This window comes from Anser anser (assembly GCF_964211835.1).
Source record: "Anser anser genome assembly, chromosome: 1".
Taxonomy (NCBI): Eukaryota; Metazoa; Chordata; class Aves; order Anseriformes; family Anatidae; genus Anser; species Anser anser.
Genome location: NC_139720.1, coordinates 188,244,008 through 188,270,386, shown reverse-complemented (window position 1 = coordinate 188,270,386; position 26,379 = coordinate 188,244,008). Strand labels below are relative to the sequence as shown.

Here is a 26,379-nt window from a genome sequence, read left to right as displayed (position 1 = left end):
CCATGCACTGAAATCAGTGTGGTTCCCAAACTCGTGGGCAAAGGGCTTGGGATTTCAGGATTCAAGAATCGCTCAGATTGGTAATTATGGAGCCTTGTCTGGCCAGGAAGCAGCAGGGGGTAAGGACCATCCTCCGCGGGTAGCAGAGGTAGCACCACTGCCTCTCAGAGGAAGCAGCAAGAAACAGAGTCAGCCTACAGGACTTATATCCTGGGACAGGAGGAAGAGAACTGGGATGGAAACTGGTGGAAGCAAGGGTCAAAAAAATCTCCAGCCTGCATCTCTTTTTGTCTTTGCCATCTTGCCTAAGTCAAGTTTTTCAAAGCCATCTCCTGTTCCCTGTCATATCAGAGGGAGTTTTACTTCCAATGACACACAGACGGTTGGAAATGACATCCATTCAAATTAATGGAAATTTCCAATTAACGTTCATTTGCACCAGTTTACACCTTCACATTCGCCTTTAATAAAACAGAATCCCTCTTCTACTGTATTTGATAGTTTATCAAATATATTGAAAAATCATACCCCAGATGAACCACGGTATAATACAAGTTAATAACAGTGATTCCAAGCAGGATCTGGAGAAAGGCCCTTCATGCAATAGAAACATGAAAGCTCAAAAAAGCTAGTGTTGATTTTCTTCAAGTCATTTTTCTGAGGCACTCTTGTCTTCTATGTAATTTTCAAAAAGTTTTACAGAGCGATATTGAGAGCTTCTACAGGCTGATATTTCACTGAGAAATGATATGGCAAAGTCTTTTCTGATATTATTTGACAACAGCAACAAGGTTTCCAAGGCTGTACATTGTTACTGGGTTAATGGAGAGATTTTAAAATTCAAAATTTTCTTATATAACATGTAAAAGTCAAAGATGACATTCAGCTATATAAAATATAGTATAATTTAAAACAAACCCGTTTGAAAAGGGAAAAAAAAAGAAAAAAAAGCCCAGGAGCTGCTTTAAATTACTTTTAAAAAGGAAAAATAACCCTTACTACTTCTTTAACAACTATCTCCTGCTCAGTAGCTTCAAAACGTTTTGATGTAACCTTATAAGTAATTTTTACAATGCTAGTGTAAATTCTGCTAGTGTAAATTCTGCTAATCATTGCAGCTGACCTGCTGCTTGGCAATCTAGCACAGAGATAACTAAATAAATTGCAGAATAACTTATTCCATCATGCCTGTAAATTTCTTAGTTACCTACAAAATAATTCAAAGCTTTAAGAAAGACGGGATTCTATATTAGAAAGACAGCAGATCAATATATCAATTCCTGTTTCAGACTCCGATCAATCTCTGATATTACAGGCTGAAGAAAAAGCTCTGTTCGTAACCATCCACCTATTTATTTTTTACTGCATGTGAACAAAGACATTTTTTTTGATATTTACAGGCTATCTGCTTACCCTTTGACGCATAAAACATAAATAGCCTTATATTTTCAATAGAAGTTAATTAGATTTACATAAAAAATTCAACCATGTTATTAGATTGGTGGAAAGAAACAAACTTTGGACAATTTCTTTATTCTGAAAACACAGGATGATTGACACCAGCATGCACAATGGGAACAGAAAACATATTATATTGATGAATGATGTCCAGGATGTGCACCATATGGTGGTCAATGATAAACTAAAGTTGAAAAAAAAATAAAAAAAGAAAAAAAGAAAGCAATGATTCGATCTGGTCTGGGAGTGCTTCTGTAACAATTAACAGAACAGCTGAATGGCAAAGAATGAGTATTCCTCTATCCTGTTAAATATATTGTAAAGTTAGTAAGACTTTAAATCAAGTTTGTGCATTTTAGACAAAATCCTGAACCTATGGAAATCAACAGCAAAATAACCATTTCCTTCACTATGATAAAATTTTACCCCATTCCTATATCCAAGTAGCTATACAGTAAAGCTGATCAGATGTCTTCTGAAATCAGAGGATGGTCTCTGAATTATTTTAATAATCATTACTTTGATAACCACCACCCTTCTGAAAGAATAGTGTACTTTCCAGAACAGAATTAAGGCTTGTTAGAAATAAAAGATTTTGTTGTTGTTGTTGTTTATGCCTTTAGTATCAGTAAGTTTACGTAAGACTCCAATATGCAAGCTAGCATCAGTGATGTGATCCTGAATCTACCCCCACATCTGCCTTTGTCATCTTACACAAACTTAAAAATCAAAGAAAACCCTTCCTTCATCTTTTAGAAATCTTGTTCTAAGACAGTTGTGCAATTCCTACAGAAGCTCGTGAGTTTACACTTGTATTGATGCTTAAATAAATTTTCATATCTGGTATTGCTATAACTCATTTACCCTTATCATGTTCTCTTCTTGCTGTTTATTAGCTCCATTTGTTATGTCGCATTTGAAATTAGATTGGGAGATATTTGGAGAAGGAATCATTAGCAGGTTGCAATCAGAACTCTAATTATGCTCCTACTGGAGGGTGCTGAGGAAGCTGTTAGCGGAGTGAACAGATGTACTCATTTTTAATAGGGGAAGTCATGCCATAGTAAATTACCGCTCGATTTTCTAGAATATGGGCCAACTGAAGGACATGCAGGTAAAAAGTGGTAACAGAACTGAAATTGAAAAGGCATGACAGATCTGACATAGTAAACGCAGACACATCGTGCTGCTGCTCAGACACTGCACACCACTGCAGAATGCAAATGGACACAGAACTTCTTCCGCTGGTTGCCAGCAAAGCAGCAGAGAGGCAGAGTTTCTGGAAAAGATAAACAAGATGCTGACAGGCAAAGGTACAAGAGCATGGAAAGGTTTATTGCCTGGCAGTGTTAAAGAATCACAGTATTCCTTTCTGGGACAAAATAATTTCCCAGCAGAGGCACTAATGTCTTAAAAAGCTGAATTTCTGCTTCCTAGAAGAAACAGTCTGCTGTGGCTTAGTCGGAGAATGACAGAAAAGATATAGAAGCTAATTAAGAGCTTACTAAGCGAAGCAAGAAGCTTACTATGACTAAAGGTCCTAGGTCTGCAGGCCCTGAATAAATGCATACAACTTGATCCTGTCTGGACTAAATCCCCACATAAAGCAATGGAAAAAAATGAGCAGTCCAAGCTGCAGACAGACACCATATATCTGCATTCGCTAGACACATGCACAGTCATGGAGATAAGACTGAAGATAAACATGGGAGGACACGGCAGCAGGAGCAGACAGCTCTCTCACAGCAACCAAGGAAGATGCACAAGGCAGAGCAGAAAAGCTGGGCAAATACAGAGTGATAATTTCCCTGGACATTCTCCCAGCCTGCACCGATTGTTTTCTAGGGGCTATCTGAGCCAGAAGTAGCTTCCATGAATCCAGTAAACATTACAGATTTTTCTTCTGTGAGTTTGTGTGGACTGCTCATTGAACTCCTGAACTTTTAGCCTCTACAGTATCTTGTGGCAAGGACTTTTGCAGTGTAACTGTGCCCTGAGTGAAGAACCACGTTCTTTTCCTTGTTTTGAACCCGTTAAGTGTTTATTTTAGTTCATGCCCTTGGGTTTCCTTAAGCAGTGCAAGAAATCAGTCCCCTGTGCCTCTTCTCCATGCCATTCAGGATTTTCTAGGAGACAGTCAGCAAGACTGGTTGGTGAGCACTAATGCTGTGACCAGGAAGTCATACAACTCTCATGCTTATTTGTATTGGCAAGTGAGAATGGCAAGGAATGTCTGTCCGCACTGTACCACTGATCGTCCATACTACCCATGACTGAGCATGTTCCTTGGCACAATTTTGGCCCTTGGCACAATTTTGGCCCACTGTAACTAACAGTTTCTAAGCCAGTGCCAAGACATGCTCTGGAGAACAGCATGGGCTTGGGATTACTACTAGCACGTCTGCCTTCCTTCACCTTACCCAGCCCTCCAGCGCTATTGCAGCAGGCCCTTCATCCTCCAGTACATTCCATAGGCCCTCCTGCCGTACCCCCAGATATGTAACACGTACCTTCAGAGTCATGCTATGAAAACTTCACTCTGGTGGGATGCAGCTCAGCCCTCACGTTATATCAGGCTCTCAATACTGACAAACACACATAAAAATGATTTTATGTCTTAGACAGCCCGCATGAGGACCAGAGGAGATTGATGGCCAAGTGTTAGGTAGTCTCTAGGCTAGGCATAGCCAAAGTCTGGATCACTTAGCTTCAGGACCAGAGAATGGTCCCTAAGCCTAGTTTGACTAGGCCGTATGGACACAGCATTAGTTTACATCTACATCGATAGATCACAAAAGGCCAGGGCCCACATCATTAAACTGTTTACATGACCCCTGGCTTGGATTAATGAAAACTAAATCAAAGAGAAGCCTGGGTGTAGCTTGGGGAGTAGCAAAGTTCAGGTGCTATTCTCAGTAGGCCCAATGGATCGGAATAAAGATTGTGGTGTCCTACTTCATACCATTTGGTGACAGCTGATCTCATTAACATTGGCCACTGTTTTTATTTACCAGTATAGATGTCGGTTGTGATTAGTAAGTAAGGAAACACTTGTGCAAATAGAACTGTACAAGTTTATGTAGCCTTCCAGACACTATCTGCAATGTAGCACATCTCGAGCATTTGTGGAACCCATCTGCCAGGTCCAAGAAGATGTGCTGGCATCCAAAGAGGTAAGATATGATGATCTTGCTCTCTTCCTCTTTAGCTCTTTCCTATAAAGCTTCTTAGCTTATGTTTTTACTACAAAGAACTCATCTCAGTTCTGATTTCTGATACAGACTTCTAAGAATCCACCCAAGGATATTACAAATTGCTAAATGAAAGATGCATAAGTGTAGAGAATGTAGTATCTGTACAGGTTCCAGAAAGGAAAATTTTGTAGAAAGCAGCAAAAGTGACACTGCACACATGTAGTTTGAATGCTACTCAAAGCTGAAGGATATCTACAAACAGTTGCCTTAGTGAGGAACTGTTTAGAAACAAGGAGGTTCCGTATTACCCAGACAAGGAACTATGAAATAAAAGCCAATTACAAAACATCAAGAGTGGTATTAGGTCTATATATGAAAATGAAATAAAGTTAAGGACAGAACAACAAAAATAGCCCTAGCACATTATTCTGACAATTCTGACAATTCTGACATTCTTCTCCACAAGAATCATAGAATCATCAAGGGTGGAAAAGACCTCCAAGATCATCTGTCCCAACCATTACCCTACCACTAATGTCACTCACTAAACCATGTCCCTCAGCACCACATCCAACCTTTCTTTGAACACCCCCAGGGATACTGACCACCACCTCCTTGGGCAACCCGTCCCAATGCCTGACTGCTCTTTCTGAGAAGAAATGTCTCCTCATTTCCAACCTGAACCTCCCCTGGTGCAACTTGAGGCCATTCCCTCTAGTCCTATCACTAGTTACCTGTGAGAAGAGGCCGATCCCCAGATCCCCACACCTTCCTTTCAGCTAGCTGTAGAGAGCAATAAGGTCTACCCTGAGCCTCCTCTTATCCAGACTAAGCAACCCCAGATTTTAAACTGAATGAAATGAGCACAAGCATGATCTTGCAAAACCCTTACAACTGAGCAGACTCTACAGCATGAATTCCAGAGATCTAAACTGGTAAGCAATGATTAGTTTTATTACCCATTTAGCTCACTAAACCAGCTTTTCATGGGGCTTGATAAGCACAATAACAGCAAAGGGTAAAGGGTAGAAAGTTGAGGGCACAGGAAGTAGAGAGAAAGAAGCATGGCAGCCACAATCTAAATAATTTTAAAATGTTATAGAGTGATAACCTGTGCACCTTTTCTTTTTTCTCTATCACAAACCACAGCATTGTTTCACGTTCATGCAGCTAAAAAATAATCCATAGATTTTAACAGCTACATATCTGAAGGATGAACTTAATGGCTCTTCAAGGCCAGCATATCCTGATGGTTTAACCTGATTCTTCCTGATGAAAGACACCTGAGGCAAAATAAAACAAGAGAACAGCTTTGCCATGAATACAGCAAGTTAATCATATGAGCTCAGTTGTACCTGCACTATAGCTAAAAAGAGGCTCTTCATACAGTTCTTTACTTCACTGTAAGGAACTGTAAATTCAGACAGATACTTGGAGAAGGGAAAGTACAAAAAATGATGACAAGAACAAATGTGAAATATTTACTTAATCTACTATGTCTAATGACAGAAGTTATTCTAGATTTTTTTTTCCTAACTTCAACAGCATAGCAATCTTTTCCTCGAGGTGCGTCAGTGCTTGGTTATGCATTGAGTACTTTAAGAAAACACACTAAGTTTAAAGTGAGCTTGCCAAAGACAAGAATGAGGGGAATGATCACAAGACCATATGACAGTTTTCTTTTTGTCAGACACTACGAAAATCAGCAGTTCTGTCACTATAGAGTTGTAAATATCAGAGAACGGGAACTCAGTCATCTAATCTCAGTCAGTATAGCTTTTCATCATGAAGAGCTCTGGGACTGTGGTTTGTTCCAACTCACATCAATAGCAATACAGCTGTCTGAAGGCACATCAATTCTAATAGCTGCTCATAGTATATATATTGCTCTGTGGCAATTTTCCAAGTCCACAGTTACGTGGTAGTGTTACGTGTGTAAATCTGCTATTACTAAAGGCAGTATGTCTGTGGTAAACATTTTCCAAACTACATTGCTATTTCAGATCTCTATTGTCATTGTGTATTGGATATTTTAATATAAAAACAAACAAACAAAAAACAGAAAGTGTAGCATGATGTAGCATGTTTTCTTATAAAATATACATTTATAAATGAAACGTTTTCATTGACATTATGAGAATATGCTGTTTTTTAACTTTTCAGATTATGAAAAGCTTTAGGACAAGTCTATTTCAGCTTTTCAGGAAAGCATGAGCATAAACTCTTGTTGGTCATATACTCTCCTTACTTTTCAGTTGGATTACAGAGACCTGTTCCCATGTCAGTAAGCAAATTCCACCTTGTTACATATAAACAGGGCTGGCCTCAGATTAGCTGGTACACTGAGAAAACTGTCAAAACTTAAGAGATCAGCAAACTTTACTGAAACTGACACTGAACTTAGAGATGAAAGCTCTTCTGAAAATCAAGAGTCCCAGGAGAAAACCAGGAAATTCAAAAGCTGCTGTATGTCTGTTGATCCAACAAAAATGTAATTACTCTCTAGGGGAAAAGACAAATTAGGAGACATGAGAAAGACTGCTGTGGCCCCAAAATAAAATAAAATAAAAAAAAATCCTACAAAGATAATTGGATAGCTACTAGGAACAGTAAAATTTTATAGGAGATGAAATTACTGTAGTCAAGCTCTGAAATATTAGTTGGTTCATAAAACATAGTATGCGCTATAAAACCTTTGGGTTTCAGTAAACTTATGAAAACCACAACTAGGGACAACCAACGTGTTCTACCAATTGCTCAGCATAGATACGTGTTTGGAACATGGCAGATTATAGCAATTTACTTCATAGAAATGCAACAGGAGTCTCATTGTGGTGTCCCACAATTATTACCATCACTGGAAATACCCTAATATGTGTTTGGAGGTGTCTGGATTTCATCCTCTGAATTCAGAGGGGCTGTGTCTCTTATCATCTGGAGGAAAGTTAAAAAAAAAATAAAAAAGTTATCAGATGTTAGAAATCTAGAAAACACCTGCTATGTGAGATACATTAGTTAAAATACTACACATAAAACAAAGCTAGTTTTTTTTTTTTGATGTAACTTCTTTCCTGTAGATTCACCTGACTTTTTACAAAAATGCATTATTTTTGGTGATTTTTTTCATGAAAATGCAACTGAAGTCAATTAAAAAAAAAAAAAGTTCAAGTACTTGTGAGAATGAAAACAAATAATACTTCCACATCCCAAAATAATCCACAGTCTTTGTCAGCAAAGCACATCCTTGCCAAGAAAGAGAGAAAAAATGTCAAATGTCAACATCTTTGCAAAATTATTTCCTAATTAAGGTCAGCAATCAATATTTGTTCCTATGTTTAAATATCTGACAGCATGTTATTCTTTAAAGAGCTTTGTGATTAGCTTCCATACAGATCTTGTGTGTCTTATTTAGAATAAGAAAACCTGTAAATCTGTATCTACAGTCTTAAATGGACAGAGTTTCCCTTGCTTCCTTTGCTTCCTTTGTTCTCGTATTGCAAAATGCAGGCTGACGGGAACTGAACAAGGCTACATCTTTTGGTCAGTGACCTGGTAAGTCTCAGGGGGAAAGACCTAAACTACAAATGAAAATAGCTTATGTTTTTTATCAAAAACGTCAGTAGAAAATGACCAGGTATTCGACATAGCTGTAGTTCATCTGAAGAATGGATCTGTAACTCTACATGTCCCCAAAGGTATGTTTGAATTTATGTTTAGAACATTTAAAAAATTTCAGCTGTCACCTTATGTTTTTCTACCATGATTAACTGTGCTGCTGTAGTTTGTTGTAGTTTGACAACTCCTGATGGTAGAAAAGAAGTGTCTCAAGTCTGCACAGCCACATGTGATTGCAGCCACAGAGGGACAAGAACAGCAAAACATATCTCATCTCCTTTTCTTTTAATTCTTCAGGCACATTAGAGACTGAGGAAGCTGAGCAGTGTCTGTCCCTCAGCGACATGAGTTGGAACACAAAGGAGGACTGATTAAATCAGAACATTTTATGGTACCACCACGTCTTGAGTGCATGAAAATGCAAAGCTTTTGCTTTATTTTTTTTTAATTATTATTTTTTATACACCTATTCACCTATTTCTTTTTACCCTTCCACTTCTTTAGCAACAGGTTTTGCTTAATCTTTTCCAGGTGGACAGATGTGCAAAAGTCTTGGCAGTAATGACTGGTGGACAAGATGTATCCTCCAATTAAATGTTATCTCTGTAGCCTTTTCCACAATGCTTCTTCACTAGCTGTGAAAATGGTATCTTCATGTACGTTTTTAGTTTGCCTCATCCTTGCATGGGAAGCTTCTGTGTTGTTTTTGTTACTTTACTCTTCCAGAGTAAATTCAGGATTGTAAGATAACCCATTAAGACTGTTGAAGAACTAGGATTTCTTGGTTTTATATCTCTTAAAGAGAAGCAGCTTCTTCAGTGCTGCTAATCTATATGGAATATTTGTTGTTATTTTAGATATTTTTTTGGCTATCATCATTAGTGCTTTTCTTTCCACTGTCACATTCAATCTGCATGACATCAGCATGTCACCAATAGAACAGATGTCACTTTATTGCAGTCTTTTTCTTTCCTTTTTTTTTTTTTTTCTCATTGTAATTAGTGATCTGCTTTTTCTTGATATGCTACAATTTACTTGCAGCAATACAGGCACTCTGATGGGGACAGGGTGATATAACCTAGAGTGACAGCCAACAGAGTGGCAATAATCTACTAAAATATTTGAAACTGAAAAGAAAATTTATCTCGCTCAGCGAAGCAGCCTGAAGGATCAAAGGATGCCAAACAGTCTTGTCTGAAAAACATAAGTTGTTGAACAGCAAAATGGTACTTGGAGTTGTTAATAGCTGCTTGGATTGCTATCAGCAATCATGCTGTAATGACTGAGGAGGTCAGTGTAACAATGCTCTAACTTTTTCTAACACTGTATTAATAGTCAGTTTAAAATTGATTAAAAATTACATACATATATTTAAACACTGGATCCAGGTCTTATAATTTTACTTCAATTTGGGTACAGGAGGGAGCTTCTTTTATAGTGCCTGACATCATGTCACTTTTTAATAATGTGTAACAGGAGTAAGCGGCTCAGAATACCATTTGTAATTAAAATCCCTATTTTCTGATACATTTTCTAGTTTATTCATGCAGAGAAGTCATTTTACGTTTTGAACTTTCTGCTGGACTGAAGAAATATGAGTGAAGATGTATTTTAACAGTCCTTATATTTGAGTGAATTGTGGCTGCAACTGAAATTGCCTCAATCTTCTGTATTATTCATGTTAATTTATTTGCAATGCACTTGGCCAAACCATTCCATTTTAGACACTTACTTCTTTTTGTTTAGATTTACAGTGAAGGTAAAAAGTTAATGAAGTAGAAAATCAAAGCATTCTAGAGCATTTTAATCAGATAAAAAGTACCACAACTGCAATGCTTCATGCAGGCCCAGATTTTAAAATTGTAAGATATTTACTTAAGAAAATAATCCTGTTCATCTCTTTAATTACTTTTTAAGGCAGGGAACAGCTTAACTGAGAGCATGAACGTAAGCACATACTTAAATGCATTGCTGAGGTAGGGCGCAATTCCCAACATTTTCTGCTCAGGAAAATAAGAAATCCTAAGGATATTTAATGCCCTAATAATAAAAAGAGTTTAGGGTCATTTCAAAGCTGCTAGGCGTCTTCAGCCTGTGATCTCATTGGGAGCTGGAAGTATCTAAAAGCCTGCTGGACTGAGTCCTACCTGTTTAAGTATAACCTCATCCAAAAAGGATTTTGTTTCACTGGTACTTTCAAAACCCTGGAGAATCTGTCAAAGCACTTGCTAGACGGTGACATGCATCTGTAAATACAGTATCTCTAGGGGCTGGAAAAACAGTAGGTTATAAGGAGTTATCACAGAAATTGCAATTAAGTCTAGCATGACACTGATAGACACAAGAGTAACACATCACTCAGAAATTATTAAAAATTGAGGTAAATGAACAAAGGATCTGAAAAAGCTTGTAAAGGCTAGTCATAAATATAACTAACCAAAGGGAACAACAAGGGAAATTAAGCAGTCATGAAAAAGAGAGGGGAGAGGACAGCCACATGAGAAACACTGTAGACGCACAAAATGAAATCTTAGAAAAGGGCAAGGGAACTGGTCACTCTGTGGTGCTGGGCAGAAGAAAGGGACTCAAATGTACACACAGGCCAGATATTGCAGCTGCAGCTTTCACAAGCTCAGTCATGCGTAAGGACAGCGCTGACAAAGCAGTATAAAGTTAATTTTTATAATTCAATCTGCAAATAAAACTGATTCATGAGCGTCTACGAGAGTACGCAATGTTTCAGAAACACCTAACTTTACTAGTTGATGTGCTCTCTTATTTTGCTCCCACTAGGTTTATGTGGCCTTTAGGAGTAACTTGAATATTTAGGATAACAAAGCTATTACATGCATTCTGGCTTTCTGACTATGTGAATAAATGTAAACATGGAGCGGATAAATAGGAAGTCACATGAACTCCTAATGTATCTTTTTTTTTTTTTTTCCAAAAGTTATTTAAGTACAAAAATTAGGCTGACACATTTTAGCCTATGCATGCGTATAGCGATGCTTTATGACTTTAAGTAATTTTTCTGTTTTCAAATCGTTTGTGCACGATCATTTATCAGGGCTACCACATAAAGAGTCAAAGTAAGACCTCCTCTTGTACACGGGCATTCTGTTAATAAAGCCACACGCTTGGTTTGTAAATTCGCAGTGTGGCACACCGATTACGGGCAACCCGCTGATCCGTAATGAGTCTGCAAGCCTGGGACGACACAGAGCGAGACAAAGCAGCGGAGGAGCGTATGTTCCCCCGACGCAGGACACCGGCCTCTTGTTGCCCGCCATCTGCAGAGGTCAAGAGGCCAGATGTACACTGATGGATCAGGGCAGGGGCAGGCAGGGCAGGCGAAGGAAGCCGTTTGGGCTCTTTTCTGCCTGCTCCGGATCAGGGGCAGGGAGGGCAGGCCGAGAAAGCTTTTTGGGCTGCTTCCTGCCTGCTCCTTGCTGCTTCCTTGCCCGCCAGCTCGCCTTGCCTCCCGCCGCTGGCTGCAGACCACAGCTCTCCCCTCAGACATGCTTTCTGCTGGGCCTGCTGCGGGGGGCCAGCACCCCCCAAACCAAGTGTTTGCGTATGATTTGTGAACAAAACGAGCCTGCCACAGGGTCTGCCCTGAGCGGGTCCCTTGGAGTTGGGTCGCATTTACGGTGCCTTCCGACCCCATTCTGTGATTCTGTATGACTAATGACTACAGTTGCAGCGAGCAGGAGCACAGCCTTTGTGTCTTTACACGCACAACCCAGCAGGGCGCGATGGCAAAAATTATCATTCACGGGGGTGAAAGAGCTCCCAAAATGCGGGTGGGGGTGCTCGTCGGGGGAGGGGCAGCAGCGCTCTTCCTCCTCGCCGAGTTTGCATCCGCTGCCTTTTGTCCCCGGGCAGCCGCCGTAGAGGGCGGTTGGGAGCCGGGTCTGCGCGGGTCTTTTCGGCCGCCATGAGCCTGTGGGTGGACAAGTACCGGCCCGGCAGCCTCGGCCGCCTGGACTTCCACCGGCAGCAGGCCGCGCAGCTCCGCTGCCTGGTGAGGGGGCGCCGCGGGGCGGCGGGCGGCCGGGGGGCGCGGACCCTCCGGCACGGGTTCGAGACCGGGCCCGCCGGTTCGCTCAGGCGGCGATTAAGCACCTAATTACCTAATTAATATGGTCATATATAAAGGTTCTAGAGCGTACAGTGTATAAGGAGGAACGTATATACGTGTACATGCACACCAGAAGTGTTTATGTGTGTATGTATATATGTATATACTTCAGCCCTAAGTTGTCACCCTGGAAGCAAATGCATATTTTTGGGGGGGTGTTTCCAGTGAAATGGGGTTACGTATTGTTTTGAGGGGCAAATATGTTCCAAAGGAAATAGTATTGAAGGAAAGAAGTTCACTTCATCAGTTCATAGTTTAACTAGTATGTTGGGACTGAGCAGTACCTGGAGAAGTCATTTCATGTAAACTTCAGTGAGAACGGTTATATAAATAACCTCTCTTAACATACGGAAAATAACTGTTGTGGCCAACAAATCTTGCTGCTTTGTGTTCAGGTTCAGTGTGGTGACTTCCCCCATCTCTTGGTGTATGGACCGTCAGGAGCTGGAAAGAAGACGAGAATAATGTGTCTGTTAAGGGAGTTATACGGTCCGGGTGTGGAAAAGCTGAGGATTGAGCATCAGAGTATAACGGTAAAAAAAAAAATGTTCACTTCCCCCGCAAAGCACTGTGGATACTTGTATACTGACATCTTTCTCTTATAAGGCCTTTATTTGAACTTAAAAATGTGTGTCTGTGTTGTGCATTCAGTATCTTTTAGCTTATTTATACAATTAACGAAATTAGTTTGGTTACTTGAACAAATACTTTTGCCAAGTATTCTTGTTCCTTTAGGTGTTCATGGGTTGTTTTTTTTTTTTTGGTTTGTTTGTCCAAACTAGTACAAGTAAAACAGCGTCATGTGTAGGAGACTAGCTCTCAGTTAAATATATAGAGTTTCATTTGTCTGTAAAAGCAGTTTTTTTTAATTATTAACACAGCTTTTCTTACATATGCAAAGTTATACTTGAAAATTGAAACTTGTGTTTTCATCCCAATAGTAACAGCTTTCTCATTAGGAAAAAGTCAGCTTAAGCTCTACTTGCCCTGGTGTCAGGCACTTAATTAGTTATTATTAAAAAGTTATTTATTCACAATCATTGTTATGGAACGCTTAGTAATCAAGGAATTATCAAACTTTATTTATAAGTAGGTCATTAACGCTCGCTTTTTAATCCTCAGTAGTGGAATGAATGTAATACTTGGACTGGGTGATGTAAATATAGGGTGTATGAAACTGTTCAGACCCAAGTTTAGGGGTTATATAAATACTGTTACATTTATGCAGCCTTTTCTGGCTTGTCCAAAGCTTTTTCTCCAAAGCGTTTCTCTCTGTGGACAAAATATCGTATATTTTAAATGGCTGATTCCAGTAATGAGATTCGTTGATACAAAACTCAGTAAATGGAGTATGCATTTATAATCACCATTACACTATAATCACCATTAGTGTTTGAATCATAGAATGGCTTGGGTTGAAAGAGGCTTTAAAGATTGTATAATTCCAACCCACCTGCCCTGGTTTCTGTTTTATAGGGTAGTTGATGCATCAGAACTCCTTTTCTCCTTTGAGGGTGGGTTGTGAGAGGTAGGAGATGCATAAGGCTAGTATTTGAGTGGTTGTTTGGTCTGCGGGACTTAACAGTTTTCCAACAACCTAACTAGTTATAATCTGTAAGATCAATATTTCCTTCTGACTTTAGAACTCTTTCTGAAATGTAATATGGTTACTTTCTACATAGGCACCTTCTAAAAAGAAAATTGAAATTAGCACGATTGCAAGCAATTATCACCTTGAAGTTAACCCAAGGTAAGTGTACAGTTAAAAAAAAAAGTTCCACTTTAAATATAAGTCACTAGCCGTATTGTAAGTTGTTTTGAGCTCTATAAGGGCCTGATCACCCAATTTATTGCCTGAGCAAATTAGATATTGGCTTGTAGGTTTGGGCAGCACGTGAGGGCAGGGAGAGGATTTTTAATTGAACAGCTCTAAATGAACAAACATTTGGATTGCTGTATAATTAAAACAGTAATGTTCTGCTTAACCAGCTGGATCAGCATGCAGATGTAGAGGACTGGGTACCGAGGAACAATTCTGGATTCATAAGTTTAGCCATTTGGGTTGCAAATGAGAACTTCTGTTGGAACCAACAACCCAAAATTATTACTTCTCTTATGAATACAAAAATAAAGTAACTTGAAAGCAAGTAAGGTTTACCTTATAACTCTTTTAAAATAGAGTAAAGCACAGAGTTTTAAAAACAAAGCAACAACAACAAAAAGCACCCACTAAATCCTGGGAGTCCTGTTATGAGGGAAGTCAGATGTTGATTTAAATGGCAGAAGCTGTAAGGGCGTGTTGTATGTCTCCTGTGACAGTTGTGAAATTGCTGATGATAGTTCACTGACCCAAAGTAAATGCTTGTATTTACCTGAAGCCCTTTAATGTTACTTTAAATCACAAGACAGTAAATGTCTTTGTGCAGTGGTAGGTTTTGGTTATGGTGGCTTTGTTGTCCGAGTTGAAATTGTAAGACATTGAGTATCCTGAAGTAACTTGTAACTTTGTGCTTATCACTAAATCTTTTCTTGTGTTGCTCTGTGTTTCTATCATACAGCGTGGCCTTTAAAAGCTTGTTTTATTGTTAGTCTCTGTATATTGATCAGTGACTATCTGCTGGTATCCTGGTGTGGCCTCAAACGAAGCTGAGATTTTTACTAATAAACTATATAATTAAGAATAAACAGTAATAGTGAATATATCATCTTGGTGATATAAAAAGTCTGACATTCAGTCTTCTGCTCTGACAGCCTAATGCAGCTAATGCTTCTGTTACTCTCTAGAGTGCTTCAGTTTGAAACATTTTTTTAAAAAGGTGTTTTATTTTAAATTTGCAGCAATTTTACACGTGCAAGTATTTTATTGCTAATATGTAGGTTTACAAGCTTTAAGTGATGGAATAATTGTAATTGTCATGTTTATTTCTGACCAGACAGTGAACCTGCATGTGCTGGTTAATGTTTATCAGTGTGGTTTGTGAATTTTGATTGAATAATAGTATTGTGAAATAATGTAGTTCATCCTTGGTAACGTGGAATGTGATAAATGGCTATCGGGGAAAGGAAATTAACTCCTGGGAAGGGGTAGGACTCTACAGGCGTCGAATTTCTTATGGAACTTCATCAGATTGCCTCCTTTTGGAGGAAAAAGAATGGTTCTATCATCTGAATTCCAAAGCATCGTCTCGTGGTCACTTGAATAGCTCAAGTAGATATTCTAAAATGGGGTACCCTGAGTAAGTGAGTAGTGAAAGAATATGGAGGGGTAAAAAGTACATTTGTGTGGTAATTCTGCCTTTGCTCATTGTTTTCCTGGAACGTTTGCTGTGGTTGCATAGTATCAAGGGTAATCTATCACCATGAAATTATGACCCTGGATTCTCTGTTACTGCAAAAAATACTTTATTTTAAATATTAGGAAACTGTTTTCCATTTCCAAAAGTTGATGTGAGTAGAACTAGATTTTTTTTTTTCTGTAATCATAGTCCTGTTCCCTTGCTGAAGGACAAATCTCTTGGACCGAGTAGGCGCTTCAGTCTAAGTCAGCATAGCCTGTTCAGCAGATTGTGAATGTTGAGTTAACGTGATGCTTCTGTCCATCCTGCTGCCTTCTCCTTGGCAAAGAAGGGGAAGGTCGGGTGGAGTGGTGACTCAGGCAGGGCAGATGAATGTCCTTTTTATTTGCTTGCCAGTGAAACATTGCAGAGCTGCTTCCTCTGTGAAGACAACAGTCTGAAGAGGCTGAGGACTGTTTTTTTTTCCCCCTCTTTTCTGTGCTGCTTCAGTAATAGAGCTGACAAGTCAGTCACCCCAGTGGCTGTCAAATCTGAGTCAAGCGTGCTGAGCTACTGACTTAGGAGCTAAGAAAGCTGTGCAGTTGCCAGTGAGGGTATAGTACAGAGAAGAGTCAGGAAGGAGATCAGCATGTATTTCCTCTTGTTTTCCTGCCTTCTAAGAAAAACAAGCCTGCCAGCTGTGCTCTAATGGTATCTCAGTATTAATCTTTTATTAGTAACTTTTTATAACTTCACTGTGTCTGCCATTCAAATTTGCATTAAGCATGTGGTTTGTTCATAGCATGACATCTAGTTCTAAGGGAAAAATAAAGTGTTTACATCAGTCCTTTGAGTCAGGCATCCTACTATGTGGTTACTCACTTTTTCTTTCCACGATGGTGGGCAAAAATGGTCACAGTAAGTGTTTGTGTCCAAGTTGAAGGTGACAAAAGGTTTGATTTCTCATGCCAGAAAAATGTGTTTTGTTTTAGTAAGTTGATAAAAACATTTGACAACAGTTTTGCTACTTCCAAATACAGTGTGACTAATCCAGCCATGGCTTCACAAAGTTCGAGTTTTTTTTATTACTTGGGAAGGTAACTTGTAACCAAATGTGTGTGTTGAGGTTAATTCTAACCTCAATAGCTTCTGAATTCTTCTGTCATTCTTGGATAGTCAGTTGACCAAAAGGCTGCTTAGGAGGATGTATTTTATATGCAGTGTAAAGCTGTTGTTTTAAAACAAGTTCTATTCAATCTCTTGATGCAGTGATGCTGGAAATAATGACCGTGTAGTAATTCAGGAACTCTTGAAGACAGTAGCACAATCCCAACAGCTTGAGACAAGTACTCAACGTGACTTCAAAGGTGAGTAAAAACAGTGCAAAACCAGTCGAAGTATTTTTGAAACTTTTTTTTTCCTGAGATTTCAGGTGACTGAATCTGCAGAAAGTAACTAAAAAAGTTAGCTGTTTTGTATTGAGTGTCTCTTGATTGTTCCAAAGCATTATTGAAATATATCTTTTCTTTTTCTTTGTAGTTCCATGGAAAGGCCCTGCATCTGCCATAACAAGGCAGCTTTCTGCCCCTCCTTTGCTAAGATAAGATTTTAGCTTCTTAATATAAAATACGTTGAGGGGAGTCTTCAAGAAATGTGTGGGGTTTTTATATAACCTTATGCCATAAATTCTTTTTGCATTTCTTACTTAGAATTACTGTAAGAAGTTACTGCACTTATTATCAGGTTGAAAGCTTCTACGTCTACCTGAATTACTCAGCACTGAAGTGTTGCAGGCCCTACTCTAAAGAAATGGACATTCCAGTACATAAGTATAGAGTATGAGGGAGTGGCAGACTACACAAGGCATGCTTGTTGTCTTAATCTTGCCTTATTTTCCTGCCCGTGGAACTGTGCTGCTTGCATAATTCATTTTAATGTTATCACTTATATGTCAAAGTACTCATTTTATTAAGGTGATCTGATATGAAAAAAAAGTGCACTTCTTTTTACCCTTTTTCAGTGGTGCTGTTAACAGAAGTCGACAAACTGACTAAAGATGCCCAGCATGCTTTGAGAAGAACAATGGAGAAGTACATGGCAACCTGCAGGCTGATCCTGTGCTGCAACTCCATCTCAAAAATTATAGCACCTATTCAAAGCAGATGCCTGGCCATCCGAGTGCCTGCTCCCAGCATCGAAGATGTACGTTGAAACAGAAGCAGTAATAAATCCTTTAAAACTTCTTGCCAGATGAGTTCTTGTTGTGGGCTTCTGAAATGTTTTATTTTCACCAAGCGACCTAGTTTTTCTTAGTGGTGGGTGACTTGTCAGGCACGTCACTTGAAAGAGTGGTCCATCTCTGGTTCAGAAATTTTTCATGTAGGAGAACCTGTTGGTGCTAAACTGTTCGCTAAATGTTGCACTCTGTGCTGTTTCCCATCTAGATCTGCAATGTATTGTCCAGTGTGTGTAAGAAGGAAGGCCTGACTCTTCCTCAGGAACTGGCTCAAAGGCTTGCAGAGAAGTCTGGCAGGAATCTTCGGAAAGCACTGCTGATGTGCGAGTCTTGCAGAGTACAACAGTAAGTGACTGCTAAATATTAATGTAAACTATGCCTTTAGACATAGCAATCAACTTCTGTATCGTTGTTTGAGTAGGTGACAGTTTGCTTTATTATCATCATTATGCAGGTATCCTTTCACTGCTGATCAAGACATTCCTGAAATGGACTGGGAAGTTTATTTGAGAGAAACTGCAAATGCTATTGTCAGTCAACAGACACCACAAAGGTAGATGAATAAACATGCTTACATTTATAAATTATGTATGTATGTTTTTTTTTTTCTTGAACGTAAGAAATGCCGTAGTTAAAAACATGCCATCTTTAGTTATCTGTAATTTTCTGACGTTTTACTGGAGTTTGTAGCTTAGTGGATTACAAGGTTAGAAATATAGCCTGTGTGACACTGGAGTAAGTCTCTGCTGTTTATGCAGCGGTAGTGAGGCTTGTTTTGAAATGGTCTATCCATTTCTAAGCACCGCACTGAAAGGTTTTAGGCAAATTCTCGAGTCTGGAGAAGATGACCAGAAATGATCAGAGAGATCATTGAATAGATAGAGATAGAAAATACGTAGAGAACATGGCATGTATGGAAGCAGTGAGACTTAGAGAGAACAGAGTGGGGAGATGTGGAAAGACTTGAGGAGAAGAAAGTAACGTTTTTCATGATGTTCATGGTAGGAAGGCTCAGAAATAATGAGGTTAAGTTGCAGTAAACTTCTAATTAGCCGTATGTGTTTCGGGAATAATGGAGTGTCTTGAGTGTTTGTGGCCTTTCTCTTTCAACTCAACTCTTTTATGTTCATTTTTTTGGTTAAATCTGTAGGTGGTTTCTGGTCTTCATTCTAATGGTGAACGATCAATTTCCCTGCCTTTTCTGTACAATGTGTTGCAGACTTGCTACCAAAAGTGATCATAAGTTTAGCTGAGTACTATGCTGTCCTTTTTACTTTCATACTTAAAGCTTTTGTTTCACCATCTTTAGCGTAATGTGACTTTGTGAAAGAGCTTAGGATGAAGCGTTTTATTTTTCAAGCACAGTGGGAAGTGCCCTCTTTATTATTTCACTTTGTGTCTCATACATGCAGCCTGCTTCTTTTAGGCTGCTCCATATGTTACTTGATGTCATTGAAAATCTTGTATAGAATTCAAATGTCGATAGCCTCTCAGTATCAGAAGTTGAGAATTGATAATTGGATCATTTTCTACAACCTGATCATCTTGCCCACACTTGACAAAATGACTACAGTAAAAAATAGTAAAAAATTGTATGCTTTGTGGGTATACATCTGATATTTTGTTGTCTTTCCAACAGGCTTTTAGAGGTTCGTGGACGGCTTTATGAACTCCTAACACATTGTATTCCTCCTGAAATTATAATGAAGGTACTTCAGCTATCTAGCTCTTAATGTGGTAGAGATATAAACACTGAAAATCTGTTTTTAAATGGAAAAAAAAATCAAAAATATCCAAATATAGAATGAAAGTTGTGTTCTTTCCAAACAGATGTGAGTGACTTCAAGATGCTTTTCTTTTCTGTGTTTCTTCCTATTAAGTAACCAGAACAGTCCAGGTCATCACTTTTAAATCAGTAGCTAAAGACCTTGTTCCTGCAAACGTTGTTCCATAGCATTCAGTTCACAGGATCCTGAGTGTATCTACTGGACTGTTCTGTTCATGCCTAAATATATTTTGGAACATGGATATGAGTAGTGTACATCTTGAGGGCAGGAAGATTCTGTTCTGTAACTAGTGTATTTTTATCACAGCATTCCCTGTTCAGACCTCTGTTGAATGGGTTTACTGGACTTTACTTTGTGATCATTGACAGCAACATTATAGCTGAGTAAAACCGAAGGAGGACATGCTTTGTCCCCCTGAAGATTTACCAGGTCATTTGTCATTTTCTGTACTGAAGCATAGGTGTATTTTTATGGGCTAGTTTTGATTCAGTTTATTCTCTTTTGTGAAAGTTCTGTTATATATTCAGTATTTGCTATGTCCTGTTGGAGAGGTTCATGAAGGAAAGTAGAGCAGCAGGTTTCTTCAGAAATCTTGTTATACTATTAAAAACAAACAAACAAAAGAATAGGACATGTGTTTTTATTTTAGGCAGGGTGAAAAGATGCTAGAAGGAGAGGGGGAAAAACAAACAAAAAAAAGAAAACCCAGACCAGAACAAAGGACGAAGGTTAAAGATAAGGTTTGCAATTTACCCTGGGTGGATATTGCCATAGACAAAATCTTTTTGTCACATTGACTTCTGCTTTGTGACAGTTGCAGTAGTGACTTATCTTTAACTTTTCTTGCTAATGGTGAGTTAGTAGTTCCTGCATTGCCCTGTTTGAGGACTCTTGTCTTCAAGCCAAAGGTGTCCTCTGCCTACTTCATAAACCTGAAATGTGCTTGAGATACTTCTCACTTAATCCCAGGTTTTAATAGAGATAGACTTGCAGTGATTTTTTTTGTCTCAGACCAGAAATAGTGTTTTTTTTTTTTTGCCGTGATGGAAGTAATTGTAAAGTATCTTGTGTGTCTATATACGTACACAACTCTGTATATATAGCCTTTAAGCCATTTCCTTGTTGTTAACAACAGCTTATTACTCTTTTCGATCAGTGATGTCAAGATAGGAAATAAGTGATCTTAACAAACCTGTGTCTTTGTAAAATTCTCCTTATAGTGGTGTGCCTGCATGCAAGTAGAGTTTATAGCATTTGGAGATGAAGCTAGTTTATTTTCATCATTAAGGCATGAGCAGTTCCCTTATATGATTTTTCTTGTCTAAGAATATAAGTTAACTTCTGTTTTGACATGAATTATTTATCCCGGAAGAATATTCTGAAGAGACACAGTTCCATCAGTCTAGTCCTGTCAGAGAGGTGGTGTAATGATTCTTAAACATCTTTTCTGTTAGATTCCTGACTGAGCTGATGGTCATTTACTTAGCTATTTCCAGAAAATTGAGGTTATCCTCTTTAACAGAAAGAGTGTAATTTTTTTGAATGCTGTCTTGCTTTTAGGGTCTTCTGACAGAGCTTTTGAATAACTGTGATGGACAACTGAAAGGAGAAGTTGCACAAATGGCAGCCTTCTATGAACACCGCTTGCAACTGGGCAGCAAAGTCATTTATCATCTTGAAGCATTTGTAGCAAAGTTTATGGCAATTTACAAGAAGTTTATGGAGGATGGACTAGATGACATGATGTTCTAACCGTGATGCCTGGAGCTGCATACAGAGTCTTTGTATCATGATGGCAGTAACATAGCCAATAAATAACATGGTCTACTTGTCCATGCTTGATGGCACATGGATATTGTTCAAAGTTATTTTGTTATTCATATAAACTACAACGAACTGGAGAAGAGAGTTCAGTTTTAGAAACCAGATGGATTGTTAACAGCATCAAATCTATTGGTAAATTCATACAAAATATTTTTGTCCTTTCCAAAAGATAACAGGTTGCCTTGGAAGCTGTATAAGATCATAGTCTGCCTGCAGTATTTGTAAGCTTCACTGTACGTGAAGAAGAGATGCTGCATGTTGGCTTCTTGATTGTTCAAGGCCAGGGCTGTAAGCAAAAGATTTTATACATACATATCGATGTTGTGGTAAATTCCAGTTTGAGGAATATATATATTTTCTGCCTAGTCACTTACACGTCTTGTTTGTTTGGCTTTTTTGTTTTTTAACCACAGTGTTTTTTATCTGTGGCATGTTGATACTGAATGTTTTTTGACTCCGTTTGTAAGCCGTTGTATTGAAATTGGGTGAATAATGCTTCTTCATTGCTTGTATATCAGTTTGACAACATTGAACTTTTTTGTTTAGAAAGAATATATCCATATAAAGTAGGGCCACTTGCTGGCTGACACTTGCATATTTGTTTTAACACACACAACTACACAACTTCAGATAAAGATTATTCTTTTGATTCTGGTTTAACTGATGGTCAGTTTTCAAATTTTAACAAAAACGTCACTTTAAGATGTGAAAGAATATGTAATGCTTTCTTTTAAATAGTAGAATAAATTGTAAGAGAATATGAACAACAAATTAAATGCTGAATTAGTGTATGTGATAACCTTAAATGAATGTACATTCCGGCTTTATGACTTCAATTTGATGTAGAATATCTTTCAGAAAGGTGAGACATGCATCATCAGGGAGACACTGAAATAAAAGAAGTTACACCAATTTATGCTGCAAGTCTTTCACACGTTATTTCTATGTCCTGTGGTACCCTAAAAAATGACTAAATTGATGACATTCGTAGCTTTCATTTTGCTGATTTAGACTATTACTAGATACTTTATTACTAGATACTTTTAAATACACATAAATGTATTAAATACTGTTTCCTAGTCCCCTTAATTAAGCCAGAAAGCATTTAGATTTTGAAGACTTCTTGAGTCAGAATTAGTTATATGTAATGGCTTTTTTTTTTTAATTAAGGGCCTCTCTGCAGTAATTGATAAAGAATCTCCCTAGTTTTCTTGTCAAAGGGCAAGTGTCACTGCTGTTCTCTGGGAACTTGACCATCCCCGTGTATGTCGTTAACACACAGCTTACCTTCCGTTTCATTCTCACGAGACAGTGCTGGCCTGCTTTGTGCCCAACTGGTCTTGAAATTAAGGAAATCTAAAAGATGGGCTCTCTCTTCCATCTGCTCTTGTCACGCAAAGCTACAGCAGTGGTAGTTTGTCAAGATGGTGAGAGCCTTGATTGACTGATGGAGATCCTGGAAAATCATTATTTTGTTAATTCTGAAATAAATTACATTAGCAGAGTCAATAATTGTGGAAATGAATGTTTAATATCTTACAAGACAGAGCGCAAGAATGGGAGAGGGGGGCATAATTACTGCATGTACTGATTGCTTGCTGTTTCAGCAGCCTAGTCTGTACCTATTTTCAAAAGCCAAATAAAATTTACCTTTTGCCTACTCTAACTCCAGGATGTGATGACAATGGTAAGTGACACCATTTAAAAGTGCCCACTGCCTCTTTTAATCAGCTGTCCCTGGAAAGGGTGCTACAGAAAGGGTATGAAGGGCATCCTGAAGCTTCATGACAACTGCCTCCATGGCCCCATCCTGCTTCCTAGGAGTTAAAGCAGCTTTCTGTACAGGTAAGCAGAAGTTAGCTATCTTGGTATTTTATTTTCTTGTCTGATTTAGCATCTTGTTCTGTGAACCATTCTCATAAATGAAGCATCTGAGTTCAGAAGTTGGTAAAGCAGGCTTGGTCCATGTCACTGTACCGTTAAGAACCAATGTAGGAGAAGAAGAATGGTTGTAGGGATTTGTGAAATATTGTGTAATACAATCCATGTGGAGGGTGAAGAGGCAGGAGCTGGATAGTACTTGTGTCAGCTGGAGATAGAGGAGTGGACTTCGGCTTGAAAAGACCTCAGCTGCTTCGTCCAGGAGACTGAAACCCCAACATAAAAACCCCAGCATAATGGTGTGGCTGTTCTTGCTGCCACTTTTTGAATGGTTTCATTTTTATGCTCTTATCTCAGGTGAAACAAGTAGTCGAGGATGGAAAAATAGGGTAATGATCAGATACAGTGGTCATCACTGTTCTGGAAAGCCTGTACTTTTCTCCTGTTGATCCTGCTCTTGTCTTTTCATATTCCATAGCCTAGAACATGCAAACTTAATAAACAAGCGCACTGTCTCATAAGCCTCTGTACATGTTCCCTCTTCCTACAGTAACTAACTTTTAAGGGAAGAAGTGCTTCAGTATCCATGATCAGTAAGAAGTGTACTTTTTGGAGTACCTCCTCAGAGACTAAGCCTCTTTTGGGTAGCTGTAGCATTTACAAAGAAGCTGTGTGGTGTAGAACTGGGCTTCTGGGCTGTGCTGGAGGAAGCAGGGGGCAAATACCTCCCCGATTCCTCCTCATGATGCCCATCGGCAAATGGGGCTGATGGGACTGCAGGACCAGGTGGCTATTAAACAAAAAGGAGACTTTGGCTATTTTTCCCCTTACGAGCTTACCATGTAACAGCACTATATATGTCTTTTACCACAAAAGCAGAACCTTAGCCTGGTAAGCAAGGGTGTTGGGGTGGGCCTGGCTGCCTTCACAGCCTTTATTTTGTGCAACTGAGTAATAGTGCCATGCCAGACATATGCTGAGCACCGCACACCGCACCTGCCTGACAGATCAAGTGGGAGAGGCAGTCAGATAGTCTTTTAAACACGGAATAGCACAGGATCAACCTCTAGACGGTCTGTTTCTTCAGCTGATTTCATCTTTTGAGACCTGCTTAGAAATGCTTCTGAATTGCATGCTGAGAGGATTACCCCTGCTTTCATCCAGCATCACCTCCTGCTAGTTCAAAATGAGAACTTCAAGCTGCTCTCACCCAGGTGGGACTTAAACGCTGAACAAGTCTGAGAGGTTGCACGGGAGTCAGCTTCACAGTAGCATAGAAAACTAGGGGTGAAACTGATTTAAAAAAAAAACCTAAAAAATCAAGAAACCAGACAGCAACTACATTAGTCAAAATACTCTCTGCTCTGCAAAAATCAGCTGTGCAAAGGGTGAGTGGTGCATTCAGGCTTCTTTACTCCCTATTTCTAAACTCAAAGTATTAACTTCTGTAAGAAATATTTTTAAAATTATATATTTTTTAGGCTTCCGTGGTAAACAACACTACTTGAGCATTAATCATAATAAAAATGTCATGTTTGGAAGACAGATTTTAAAAATTTATTTGATTAAATAAATTCACATTAGCAAAGCTGACACGAGGAACATCCCCTTCTTTATGGAAGAAGTAGCCTGATTATTACAGGTTAGAAGGTAAGGTAGATAAGAGAAGAGTTCATTAACGCAAATTTTCCTTCCAGTGCAGGGAATTCAAGATTATTATAGTTCATTGATATAAAATAATAGCTGTAATTTGTCTTGTTGGAAAGAGCTCCAGTATGCTTGAGCAGTCTTTAATCCTTCTTGCTTAATGTCTTGTGCCTGCACTAACAATTAGTGCTGTATGGATTTATTGCATTGGATTTCAATCAATGACCCGAAACAAAACCCAGAGTTGTAGCCTGCTAAATAAAAGTTGTCTTAAAATGACAGTGAAATGTGCTTCTAGTTCTTGAAAGTCTAAATACTTCTCTTGATCGTTATTTTTCATATGCAGGGAAGGAAAGCAAATATGTAAGCATGCAAAAGAAATCAACTCTACTGTTGAATGTGCCCTGCAGACTAATCAATAGTATGTCATCCAAGTTGCATGTCAGGCATTAGCTGCACGTTGCAACATGGTGTAGATTAAAGAGTTTGCTATTAACTTCAATATGTTGAGAAAAGGACTCAGATTTTTCTGTCATCAAAACTGAAATTATATTCTGTCCAAATTAGTTGAGACAATCAGGCCTGCCTAGTCATTTATTATTATTTTTTTAAACATTGGATGCTTTGCTCACCTGAAAAATAAGCCTATTAGCCATTAAACATCCCTATAACAGATTTTCTTCTACATTTGTGTGTGGCATGGGTACTGAACTTCTGGAAGAACTTGTGCACTCTGTTTCAGCATTCCTTGAGCTAGTAAAAATTGTAGAAGGTGTGTTTCCTGTTCACGTTCCCATAAGGGCTATATGGCAATTCTGTCATGATTTACTCTTAAAATACCTTTCTTGGGTGTTTTTAGCCTCTTCTCATGACACTATACAGTTAGGAGAGTGTGGATCAAGGGCAACTGACAGCAGAGAGATGGAGACCTATTGTCACCTCCCTCTTCTGGCTGCCCCAGTGTTTCCTCAAGAACATTTTCTTCTTTTTGAATAAGACTCTTTACTTTGCTATATTAAATGTGCTGCTCTTGTTTGGAAGTCTGTGACAGTCTTGGACACGGCTTTACCATAGCTAAATGTTGCCAATACGGGCTTTCACTGCAGGCAAGCCAGTGCTCTTCTTTTAAACTTGCAACGCTATGTTCATGTGAAATGATTTGTTGTGCTAAATTATGAAGGGGACACTTAGCACAGTCCTGGTCACAATGAGACGTTAAAGGTATGCCAAAATAAAGCAGACATTTCGAGAAATCTATGGCATATTTTTCTGTGCTTTTTGCAGCTGGGAATTCTTCTGTAAAATGTTTTCAGTCTTGAGT

The 26,379-nt window shown here is 38.8% G+C and overlaps 1 protein-coding gene across 2 annotated transcripts; it reads left to right on the top strand.

The window, feature by feature from the left end:
• Positions 1-12,132: 12,132 nt before the first annotated feature.
• Positions 12,133-22,442, top strand: RFC3 (replication factor C subunit 3). 2 transcript variants are annotated; one of them, XM_083848216.1, is made up of 9 exons: positions 12,133-12,291; positions 12,804-12,941; positions 14,091-14,158; positions 16,953-17,050; positions 17,704-17,885; positions 18,128-18,264; positions 18,374-18,472; positions 19,559-19,628; positions 21,267-22,442. In XM_083848216.1, exons 1-9 carry the CDS (start codon positions 12,205-12,207, stop codon positions 21,456-21,458), a joined length of 1,071 nt encoding a protein of 356 aa, XP_083704342.1. In that variant the 5' UTR covers positions 12,133-12,204; the 3' UTR covers positions 21,459-22,442. The 2 variants fall into 2 exon arrangements, with proteins under 2 accessions (XP_083704342.1, XP_083704343.1); XM_083848217.1 differs by lacking the exon at positions 12,133-12,291 and adding an exon at positions 13,885-13,922 and having other exon boundaries at positions 12,803-12,941.
• The last annotated feature ends 3,937 nt before the right edge of the window (positions 22,443-26,379 follow it).

Excerpts from the sequence above, each read along its gene's own strand:
- RFC3 (XM_083848216.1), top strand. The coding sequence starts at position 12,205 with ATGAGCCTGTGGGTGGACAAGTACCGGCCCGGCAGCCTCGGCCGCCTG. Across the intron at positions 18,265-18,373 it reads GAGTCTTGCAGAGTACAACA|GTATCCTTTCACTGCTGATC; the intron begins GTAAGTGACTGC and ends ATCATTATGCAG. Across the intron at positions 19,629-21,266 it reads CTCCTGAAATTATAATGAAG|GGTCTTCTGACAGAGCTTTT; the intron begins GTACTTCAGCTA and ends TCTTGCTTTTAG.